Source organism: Rhea americana, unplaced genomic scaffold (assembly GCF_003343005.1).
Source record: "Rhea americana isolate MKP2758 unplaced genomic scaffold, rheAme1 scaffold_217, whole genome shotgun sequence".
NCBI lineage: Eukaryota > Metazoa > Chordata > Aves > Rheiformes > Rheidae > Rhea > Rhea americana.
Window position 1 is genome coordinate 214,684 of NW_028186317.1, and position 12,337 is coordinate 227,020.

Below are 12,337 nucleotides of genomic sequence, written 5' to 3' on the forward strand. Positions count from 1 at the left end.
GCTTTGCTAATTGTGGCCTGCACACGGAGGCATCGCGGAGAGGGCTCGTTTCACCCCTCCCTGGTCTCCGTGGAGCTGTGTTTTTGGAAATCTTTTTTTTTTTTTGGGGGGGGGGGGGGTCTTTATCTTATGCTTTTATGGTCTGCGAGCAGTAACTGAAGCTAGAATTGCATTTCTACAAGAACAGTTGATTTTTCAACCATGGCAAGCATCACTGATGAATTAAGCTGAGAAAAACCATAAATGGATTGGAAGTAGAGGAGGGTTTGACTCTCAATAAATAAACGCATGCCCATAGTTTCATTTTTTTTCCTTTTTTTTGATTCTACAACCCAAAAATAACACTCACATACAACTCAGCATCAGGCTAATGAGACTACGAGTGCTTTCCAGCAATGTTTGGTCTCATGCTCTACGGCGTCTCACTTCAGTTTTGTGCGTTGAACGATTGGGTGTTATCTGCTCATGCCGCTGACTCTTGGTCACTGAGCCAGGTAAAACACATGCTGAAAGTCGATTGGAAAAAAAGTTTATTCCTGTTCTAGACCAAACGCAGACAAGTGGTGGAAGGACCGCGTTTAGCTAAGGACTGACTTTCTAGTGCCTTTTTCCCCCTCGTTCTGTCTACACAGGATGGAGACTTGAAGTTCTCTCTTGAGGCCGTGAAGAAGCTAAAGGAGCTCAAGGACAAGGACACAGACATTAACCCTCGCATGAGGGCTATCTGGGCTCCATGCGAAGAAAAAGATCTCCCTGAAGAGTTCCAGTCTGTGTGTAAAAGAAAAGATGCACCCGTGATTTTTGAGAGGCTGAGTACGTAGTTTGCATTGCCAAGTCCCCCTTTTCTTAATCGTGCTTTTCAACCTTGAATATTCAAATGGTAGCAAAGTAATTGCTCTAAGTCCTGCTGTTCTCTTGCCTCTACATGTTCCTATTGTTTTCCCAACAAATCAAGGTTGGATTTCTTGTTTTAAGAAAGATTTTTGCAAGAATTCCTTTTCTCGACGCCAGTGAGAACTTAAATGAGCGTCAAAGCTCATAAAGCAATACCGGGCCTCCAAATCGCTTGGTGTGTGGCTCTGCTCTCCCAGAAATTCCCTTGCAGCTTCACTGAAACGCTCTCTTTTATCCCTAACAGGCATGGCCATCCAAGAGATCGATCTGTGCGAAATCTGCGCCAATGCAGCCTGTGCTGGCTGCTTGTGAAGAAGGACGGAACAACGTAAAGAAGATGCGTCAAGCCAYGAAGCTCGTGCTTTTGTCTTGCGACATCGCATACGCTCACGAATCAATCTTTAGGCTCCATCTCCACTTCAGTCAAAGGGAAACTGTTAGCTCATGTAGACATAGCAGAGGTAACCTTCAAACAGCTAGATGGGGTACCACCAGCGGTGAGGTTCTGGCAACAAGACCGTAAGCCTCATCCAAGAGGCTGGGGACCTGTCAAGCGAGGGGCTCGCGCCGAGTGCCATCCTGCTGTGACGCGGCCGGAGCTGCGTGTCTGTCTACATGAGCTGTGGGACACTTGACTGGAGTGAAGATACCCTGGGCTCAGTGTTTCAATCTGTTACTTGTACTCATAGTTTGTTGCCAATGTACTGAATAGATGTAGAGGAACACAGGTGCTAGGAACGCTTTCCATACAGTTATAGGGAAGTTCACTTCTGCTGATAGATATTCATGTTGAGGAAGTTCTGCTTAGGAGGAAGGAGGACTACGCTGCCGTGTTGGCATCACTCTGAAATGAAAACATCATCAACTGTTTTTATTTATTGGTGGCAAGGATGTGAAGGAATAGCCTGCCCATGTTTATATGCTGCTGTACATGAAATAAAAGCTAGYGATGAAAATTTTTGTGAAACTCTGCCTGCCCCCTTTTTTTCCTATAAGGTCTTTCATATCTGTGTCTTCATTAGAAAAAATATTATCTTGTCGATGTTGGCCTGAAGTTAAAACAACTTGCTTTTCCATCTGTGGTCCCTATATGGATCATAATAATGTAAGATTGCTKCACAGCGTGTGAATTACTCCATCTCATCATTAACCTCTAGAATTATTCTCTCTGTTTCACGTATGGGGCCCTCAACTAAATAACCTGGTTTCCAGGGGGGTGTCAGTGCTACAAAATCCCCAAAGGCACACTAGGTGTGCAGATTCCTGATTCATACGGGAGAAAAGCTAGGTGGGTGCAGAAAGGGCTTGGTCACATCCCGCGCGATGACTGCTGCCGTGCCAAAGGCATCCAACGGCAAATGCCAGCGAGTTGTCCCACACCGAGGCGCCTTGAAATAGGCAGCTCCAGGAAACTGGGTTTTCTGTCTTAAAGCCCTATGTGGGGCTTTACACAGACACCTTATGCTTTCTGCAACGATAAACTACTGGCAGCAAGACCTGGAAGTAGGTTCTCCCTGTTGATACACTGCAGGGGTCCACACTGGGCTCCTGGGATGGACTGGGGACCTTCTCGCMCATTCTCCTGCTGCTTCACGAATCTCATGCTCCTTCACTGAGGAACGCAAACCTGTTTCTCATTTGCTAGGTGAGATTTCTAGTAGCTGGGGGATTATACAAGAGGAAAGTTGTGGCGTTAAAGAAACAGCCAAAGACATCGAGATACGACGCTGCAAGTCCCAGTTTTACAGAAGGCTGTAGGATGTCCGCTGGAGACACTACATTTGGAGCACTGCCTTTCCCAACAGTCCCTGGGCCTTGGGGATTGGCCTAGCATGGTCAGAGCAGGGCAGGGATCCCATCAGGCTGGGTTATCAGCCCAGCCATGGAGCCACTGCCTGCCGGCGTGCCATCTGTGGGAAACACATACCCTGCAGGCATCCAGCTCASGCAGAAACCTGATGTCCTCTGCTGCCAGTGCTGACTTAGCAGAAGTCATAACCACTGTCGGCACATGCATATTAACTCGAAGCCTGTTATTACTTTAGCGTAGAAGCTTCACTTGCTTTAGGAAGAAACTCCCTGTGACAAACTTTAAAAGTTCTCCTCCATGAAAGCTGCTCTCCCTGTCCCTGAGCCTGGACTCCTCAACATCGCCTTCAAGGTCTGTGCAGTAAACACAAGGAGAGGGAGAAGGAAGGAAAACCAAGCTACATTTCAAACAAATATCCTCTAGTTTTAATTGCCCGTATTGACAGAGATCAAGACAAAGTCTTCAGCTAATCGTACCCTTTTGCTCTGAGCTGCTGGCTCAGCTCAGTTATCTCATCTACATGCACTTTAGCAAGGAGAACAGAGAACCTTCCAAARCTGTAGCACTAGTCAATATGCTCAGGCACGTGTCAGAGTCTCTGAGATTAACAACATACTTTTTTGGTCTATTTGTCTGCTCACAATCTAGCCTCAAAGTGTGCTCAAGGACAAGTAAACTTTGGCTGTTGGCCGGAATAGATACGCGCAAAGCCCCGCCGATGCCCACAGAGCAGCATCTACGCAGACGTCCTGCTTCTGACAGCTCCGCTCTTTGTCCTGTGCTGAAGAAACACACACATATGAACAATATTTGCAGCAGCAGAAGCAGAGTCAAGAACTACCTTATATCCTGGCTTAAATGAAAGCAAGACGTGGTCTGGAGAAGTTTGGCAACTTTGTAGCTTGGCATTAAGAAAAAAAAAAAAAGCATGATTGATTGGATTTGAGCCTTGGGAAAGAACAAGTGTTAAGCAAACTTCATATAAACTCATTCTAATCTGATGGTCAACACAGAGAAATTCTAAATTTACACAGAGTAAAGCTGCATTCTGCTTAGAAATCAGTGTAACCAAAGTGTATGAAGATCAGTGCTCTAAACCAACCCCAGTATCCCYGTTTGTGCTCAGGTTACTGGACTATGTCTGACCCTGGTTACCACCACGGTAATGAGGCAGGTCCGAGGTCAAGCCAGAAAATCAGCCCACAGGTTAGAATTAGTCTGGAGATGCTAACCAGGGTCAGACATGGTCCAGTTACCATCAGGCAGCTCCATAGTGATRGGACAGGTCTGAAGCTGGGAAGTTAGTCCAAGGGGTTGAGGTCCAGATGAGCAGGGTCCCCGGCTGAGCACAAGCATGGTTGTGGCTCTGCTGGACATCAGCCTCSTATGGCAAAGCTTGGGCAGGGCYRGAGGACCCAGGGCTGAACTGCAACRGGACTCCTGGACCCACAGGTGGTGGGTGSCTGTGGAGGCCGCAGGTGAGGCCRAGCAGGGCTATTTCAGCCTATTTAATGCCCTCAGAATCCTGACACTATTTATATCTATAAGGTCTTTCAACTTTTTTATGGACTCCAGCAACCGAGAGCGCGCTCATGTACACGGGAGAAAGGAGCATGAAACCTCAGGTCACTTAACACTCTGCGGTAGTTCAGGCTTCCCTGAGTTTTGTACAGGGAAAGGGCCAGGCGCAGGGAAACCAGTTCTGCAGCTCCTAGCCRAAGGCCCCGTGCAGCCACTTCTCATCACACTAAAGAACACCCTAATTCACAGTGATTCCTTTTATTTATTTATTTCCCCCTGCCCCCCCAGTAGTAGCACACGGTGAATACGACACCCCCACAGTCAAGCAGAGGGACAGACCTCCATCCCTTAGACACAGTCTYAGCTCACACAGATGAGGGTCTCAAGAAAACTTCTGCAAGTGCTATTGGTCATTGACCTTTGCTCCTCAAACTACTGAAAAACGTCTTTGTGGTCAAGGGCACGTAACGTTACGTTGCCAGCTGGAGCTGGTCACCAACTGAACATTTCTCAGATGGCTCACACAGGTCCACAGCAATCTTCATTTGGATCGGCCAGCTCCCATGTATGCAATGTCCACCATGTCACGTGCGTTCCTACCATTTCCTTTTCTGGAGGTTCTTCAAGCTCTCTGTTCAGTTATTTACCTCAGCTGTGTTAAGAGTCCRCAAGACTTGCGTGACGGGCCCTGCCTGCCATAACTTGTCAGAAACTTCTCTGTAAGTCCATCTCTTTTTTTTTCCCTCTGATAAACAGCTACTGTTTTCCTAACAGGAAAGATAGACCGAGCTTAGAATGGGTCATGCTCTTAGGAGAAACCAGGACTGCCACCTGCTATCATTTATTGGCTGCATATTTCTTTCATTTCCTGCCTCCTATTTACAATGTAATAAAAGTTATTGAGTTATGATAGAAATTATCATCATTTCTGATTGACTGAGTTTATTCAAAATAAAGACTACATAAGACTTCTTTTTTTTCCAAAGATAAAAATATGATTTACATTGTCATGACACACAATACCTTTGCTTTCAGATAATGTCTCAATGTTTCCTCTGAAAGAAGCTGGGATGAGTACTCCTGTCTCCAGCCAGCACTTCTCCAACTGGCCTTCAGAAGCTGAGATAAGTAAGTTGACTGTATCCTCTGGTACTATAATCCTGCGGTATTATAAGTACTTACTGCCGTTGCATTATTTCAAGTAGTCATTCAGGGCTGGGATTACGGAACCATGTTTGATGCTGAAGGRGACTACAGTCCAAATATGTGTGGGACATATTGCTGACAAGGGTGAGCCACTGACTCAGGAAGAAGAATTTCACCCAGGTCATCTTCTGTAGGTCTTTGCCCTGCATACGTATGCACGGCAGGCATTCCTCACTGTCTGGGGTGCAGGAGAAGCAGAGAGCAGCATGTCTTTGGAGGACTGTAAGGCTCAATACCTCAAGCTGCAAGTGGATTCAGGYGAATGACCTGCGTTGTGCTCAGTTAGGGACCAGTCAGACTTTATGAGACCTGAGGAGTCAGATCCGTATCTCTGAGCAGAGGGCTAGCAAAATCAGCACCAACCATGACCAGGCAGCCTCTGCTTGTCCAGGTGACTTGTCCCACAGGGAAAGGACTGAGGAGCTCTGCATGAACCTCCTTCCACCACAGGGTGTGCGAAGGAGTCTCTTGCTGAGGTGGTGATTTTCTGCATCTGAGTTAGGTTTAGCTAGTGTGAGATGTCTCTCCTCTGTATGAACAAGTTTCACGGTCACTCACCTATCTGTTGGTGGACATCTCCCATAGAGGACGTTTACGCTGTCACGCTGTGCAAGCTGAACTGCTCCTTAGCTGCTTTACAGACATCAGCCAGCAGAGGAAATGGGTTCATGGGCAACAAAAATGTCATTTCCAATTACTTTAGTGCCCAGAACATGTAGAAGCAGAGAAAGCAGATAGGGAAATGTAAGATAAGAGCTAAACARCACGGGTAGAAATCCAATGCAAAGCCTTTATTTACAACACATGCACTGGGTTACCGTGATATATGGTCCAAATGACACTGAAATCTAGCAGTGTTATAAAGATGTCATTTGAAAAGCAGATAACATAGACCTTTCAGCAGCTATGTTCTCTCAAATGTCTCAGCACAACCCAGAGTTTTGTGAGGCCATATACCTGAGCTTTACACGTATGCATATATATATGAGATCATGCAGCCTAGTATATGACTTATATGCAAGACGTAATCATATACAACGTAGTCAATGCATTATTTGCAAACATTATCCAATTAGACATGTCTTTTTGAATAGTACATTCACAGATGGGGACTCCTACCTCCATGGGGGGCACTTTTGGGCCTTTCGAATACCCCTCTGCGCTTGGAGCGCAGACTGTCCCGTTAGCATTCAGCACACCCTGCGCCTCTCATATCTCTCTCACCACGTTGCCAGGGCCCCTGCGGAAATGGTGCAGAGGTGACATCATTGCAGCGCAACACCTCATTGCTAAATGGCACYGTTTTCAGCAAGAAAATGTCAGCTCCTGTTAGCAGGGTCCATTCGCAAAAGAGACAGAGACCAGCATAAAACCAGACAGCGTTATGCTGCTCAAGATGGTCTGAACTGCAGAAGGGCCAATGATGTGGAGTATTTCTTCCCTTTCTTCTCATTTCTTTCTGTGTAGAAATGAGCCGTACTTTCCCACTTGCTGATGCTGCATTCATAAATAGACCTAGCTAACGTCAAATATTCTAGTTGGTTGCAATTAGTGACTGAAGAGAGGGGATGATTGCTGAAGGTTTGGTATTCAGTTTACTTCCTTTCTCTATATTGTTGGCATATTTCCAGTAAAATACAAGCAAAGTTGCAAAGTTACTGTTAGGAAAACATATAAAAAGAGTTCCTACAAAGAGCAAGTAGTAATTAAGCCGTCATAAAAATACTTCTTCTTTTGTAAATTTGGAAGAGAGCAGAACAATAAATCAGTGTGCAAAAATACTTTGGACAAGCCATGCTTGTGTTTGATGTTCTGACTATTTTATATGCAAACATATGATACAGGAATTTTGTCATGAACAGTATGTGCTGCACATGGGAACAGATCTGCAATAACTTACCCAAGGGAATAACAAAAGAGTAGAATATAACATTGTCCATTGCTGCAGGCCTGAGCAGCATGGAAATTCATACAAAAGAGCTTCTCTTGATATGTCTTACATCGTGTTCCCTATGATCTTCTCTGGGCTCTTAGGAGAAAGAGAGAYGTGATCTTGGAAGGATGTAGCCGTAAGTTAATGATTGCAGGATTTTGCTCATACTTAACCTTGAGAAACGGGTGAGCAAATACATGGRAACTGTCTCAGCTGAAATATCCTTCACTCTGGGAAGTGGGGACCTTCGTCAATTCAGTGACTTTTCAAAATGTTGCTTAGTAGAGCGCTCAGGTTGTTTCAAAAATATGTGGCAGCTCCTCAATAAAGCGAATGTGCAAGAGGTGAAGGAAAGCTTTTTTCGAAAGCCAATAAAACAGTTTCAATAGAAGTGTTTTGAAACACAATAAGTAATTATGTCTTTATTACGTGGGTATAATAACGTTGTCAAATCATATACTAAMTGTTACGCAAGCTTTTGCTTCAAGGGCAAAAAATTACATTAGGAGATTAAGGATGGATTTCAAAGTCTGGGTCTTGGAGTTGTCCCCCATACATTTCTTCATAGCATCACATGTATCCTGCCAGAGCAATGGGAATTTCCTCCCATCTTCATACTCCTCTTTTTCTTCAGARACAGTTGGGCTTTGGACAAATCTTGGAAACCAACATTGTCCTTACAGGACCATTTAACCACCCTGGACAGCTTAGGAGGCAAACTCTCAAGATGATAGATCTTGGCGTTGCAATCCGGCGTAGCTCCTCTGSTGCTTTAGGTGACAGAACAGTGGCATCTACATTCGGTTAACAATTAATCACTAATGGCAATATAGATGTTGGCCTGTGGCTGATATCTTTCACTCCTCACCTTATGGGTTTTACAGTCAATCTTCGCTTGGCCCAGAGCTCTAGTTAGCAAAATCTGTATCACATTTCTGCCCTGGCGCAGGCATTAAGTGAGCATATGACATAACAAGAAGGCAAAGGGTATCATATGAGATAAAATCATGAACAGATCCTCCAAAAAAAATCAATGTGGTATTTCCATGCTGCTTTACGCTGTGTATCCCGCAGTCTTAGCCACACTCCAGATGGGATCACTGGGGTCCTATCTGCAGTGCTAAACTCTTAGAGGCCCAGTAAGTCTCCCCATCTGAGAGTTYTGCCAGAGAAGAGTTGGCAGGATTTAATCGATATTATGAGGAAAACCAGTGAATCAGAAGGACCTACAATTTAGATGTTAATCACACTTTATTGCCCATGTCACCAAATCAATAACCATTAAATCAGAATAGTAAGTTCAAAGGGCACCACAAGAAGAGAAGCGGGCTTCAAGGATAAACGTATTTACCAGCTGAAATGCCTAGCCTTCTGCAGACTGCATTTTCAGAAGATTAGCTGCAGCAGTATCAACACAATTGTATTTTAATCATTCTAGCTATTCACAGAAATTCTTTCTCCGTATTCTTCATTACACACATTATCTTATTTTTATATGCATTCTCACAGGACATTAGTGACAGAGAGATATCAGCCAGCCCAGCACATCTCCAGTGGATATTTTGGAAATTTTAAGACATCAGCAAGCTCTGGATTTCCCCAGTCATCCTCATCAGATTTATAYACAAGTCTAATCAAAGTGAACTTGCTCTAATTTAAAGGATGTTTTTCAGGAAGCATAAYGAAACAGTGTCCACTTTAATCAACGTAAGTCCGTCTGAACACTTTATTCATGAGGACACATGCAACCCAGTTTTATTTATAGGGTTATGCTAAAATGAGATTGCAGCGATGCAGACTCCACAGTAAAAGATCAAACCAAAACAAAACAAACAAAAAAAAAAAACTTTCTGCTTTCCTTCTGCTGGTTCCTGAAAGTCCCCTACTCCTATTTATAGCAACAAGGGCTTGAGACATTTCAGGATGTCAGAAATAAATAAGATATGTATGGCCGTGTCTCAAACAAAGAGTATTGGATAAAGATTTCAAAGTGTTTTAAACTGAGCGTAGTGGAAGGTGTTCCACTTCTGCTGGAGTCCGCAGTCTTCTGCTCTGCCTACCGAGACAGCTCAGACTCTCCTTCCTTCATTCCTATTATTCTTAATGAATTTTCCATCTTCTGGGAGACTGCTTCTCTCTCTGCTGGCTATAGCGTCTAGTGACACTGAGGCAGTCACCGTGACACCCCTCATGYAGACTGATCAGAGCTGTTGCTTTGGGGACCACCTTTTGGCTATCACATAGCTCCTRGTAAAAAGGGATCTAGAAGGAGTAAGTGGCAGCAGGATGTATCCTCACCCACTGTGTCCTCAAGGTCTCCAAGGAATGCATCCCCGACTTTTCACACGTACTGGACAGAGATACCTTTTTTTCATATGAAGGAGACCTTCTAAACTTCATTTAGAGATCATACAGAGATCGCTTATCACATCATAGAGATTTGGCCTTGGATRTGTTTGAAGGTCCTGCCGTCAAAGTGATTTAAATCACTCAAATCAGGGACAGTGAAGGTCATGCAGTCAGTGTACAAGCTAACTACCAACAAGGAGCGGTCTGGAGAACAGGAGATAATTTAGAGGCAGAAGAAGGAGGGGATCTGTACACAACAGACATCCTGGAGGACTAATCTCCGTTTCACTCATAACAGAGATGTGGTCAACAATGTGGTTATCAAAGATCACAGGGAAAATCAAGGAGCCTGATGCTAAGTTGGGTTAAATCTGAGCCTGCAGCAGCCCTGTCCCATCTCTCTGGTTGGTGAGGTAAAGCACGTCAGGAACGGAACAGCACAGGCGACCTGGGCAAGGCACCKGACACTGCAGYCAGTGAGCACRGGCCCAGCGTTGGTGCCTGACTCCYGACGGGGAAAAGGAAGGGTTCGTTCTTCCCGTAGCTCTTGTCAGGCCAGGCATCTCTCAAGCGCCCTCAGGAATTTTGGCTTGAATCGTTCTTCTACTTGAGCTACTCATCTTTTTAGTTGTGAAACCCTTTTTCTCCTGAAGGACATGAGCCAGCTCCTATCTGCTAGCTACATGTCACTCTGCACCTAAGCTTCCCAGGTGTGGGATCTCTGCAATGAGGTACAATTTTAAACTACTTATTTCTCTTTGCTTGGCTTATATGGGCCATGCATCTGCTCTCCACGCATGGTCTTCACACCGGTTCAGCCAGCAAAGACATTGCTCAGGAATTAATCCCTGAAAAAGCCCTTTGCTTCTCAAGGATCATCCAAGCCTTTCACTGTGTAATGGAGGCTTTTGCATTTTCCTGTAGAGGGTGAAATGCTCTTCACCTTCTGCTTCAGGAACATTTTTTGCCTGCAATCTGAAGTATCTATCTGGAGAACACACGTTGTCATAACAGCATGCCTGATGGATCTTACACTTTCATGCCCAGATATATCTATGGCACCCTTCCCAAAAGGCACCCACGCACACGACCCCCCCTATACATCATCTTATATTTCGTGGGATTGACTCTAGGTTCTACTCTGTCCAGTGATATCCATGAATGGCTTACAAATATGTAAATAAAATATGTAAACTAGCTAATGCTACCATTTTGATCTTGCTGGTGTACTAATCGGAAAACGCTGTCCACCAGGTGGCACAAGAATGCCACCGTGATGCTACATAGGCAAAGAAGCATCGTGCAGGAAAGAAACACGGCCACAAGGTTGCCCTTTCGTGTAGCTGTCTCATTCAGCATGGCAAGGGCATAAGTACATCAAGAATAGAAAGACGGCTTATCTTTCCATACATCTGAAGTTACGCTGGCTTTTTGAAAGGTTGTCGCTAMGTCCCTCCTCCAGCCCCATCTATGGAGCTCCACAAGGGACTGGATGTCCCGGGAAAATGACCTACTGACAAAATATGGCTATTTTCTATGAAATCAGTTCCTCAGGGCTACTCACCGAGCTACACGTACACTAAGGCAGTTATAGAAGGGGAAAGGGAAGGTCTCAGCAATTATATGGAGCGCTGCCAGATGACATTGTTGCCTGCCACAGATTGCAGTTCTTCCCAAACCTACCCCTGCTAGAATGATCCTGGACGTGGGAAATGAGCCGTAGTTAGTGTTTAATAAGTATACCCCACTTTATCAAAGAGATGATTAAGAGATGACTTCATTGCAGAGACAGATGTTTGCACAGAGGAAAAGATAACTGATAAAAAGGAGCATTTGATGTCAAGGACGTAGCAAAATCCTAGCAAGATAAATTCAAACTTTTAGATGCAATTTCTTTTTAGGGCGGGTAATTAAACATTGGAGCAGTTTGCAAGGGAGGATGAGTTTCTGCTGCTTAGAGTATTACCAGAATTATCCTTCAGCTTTAATCATCAAACTAAAATGCTTCAGGAGGAAAATTCCCGTCTCTATTGAGTTAACAGAAACATGAGGAACTTCAGAATGGAGCATTTGTGTCAGGTGCCAAATGCCTCTGTTGCCTGTGACCGCAGCACTGCAGAGTTGCTTCCACCGCCACAGACGGCTGTGTCTGGTGGCTCCAGCGTACGGCTGGGGGCATGTGGTCAAGCTACAGAAGTGTAAAATGTTGCCAAGCTTTGCTCAGGGTTACTGCCCTTGCAGGAGGTAAAGTAATTGGTCGTCTTTGCTCCGTCTTTGTTGAGASGCAAAGCAAAATTCTGTATTCCCTGAATTTACTCAATGCGTCCGAGATGTTTTCGGTTGCGTCCTCTGTTTCTTCAATAAAAACATTTTTTTCAGCTGTCAAGCACTGAGATGACACATTCAAAGTACTATGTACTATGTAATTCCAAGAACTTCTTCTAAAAGAAGTTCTCTGGTTAGTTCAGAGACTCCTGTCATGGTTGCTCTTCCCTATGTCCCTCTACGCGTACTGTCTCTGATTTCCACCTGCCATTTAATTACTCAGTAACTCAGTATCATGATATCCACCTGCAGCTATGCAATATAGTCTACATTTTTTATAATCCCAGGATTTACCCTCT

At 44.7% G+C, this 12,337-nt stretch overlaps 1 protein-coding gene across 1 annotated transcript in view; it reads left to right on the forward strand.

Annotated features, from left to right (window-relative positions):
• GUCA2A (guanylate cyclase activator 2A) overlaps positions 1 to 1,336 on the forward strand; it is a 2,005-nt gene extending 669 nt beyond the window's left edge. The window contains exons 2-3 of the mRNA XM_085305236.1: positions 633 to 813; positions 1,139 to 1,336. Of these exons, the coding sequence (XP_085161362.1) occupies positions 633 to 813; positions 1,139 to 1,206 (249 nt within the window). The 3' untranslated portion in view covers positions 1,207 to 1,336. The remainder of the gene's footprint in view (positions 1 to 632; positions 814 to 1,138) is intronic.
• Positions 1,337 to 12,337: the final 11,001 nt, after the last annotated feature.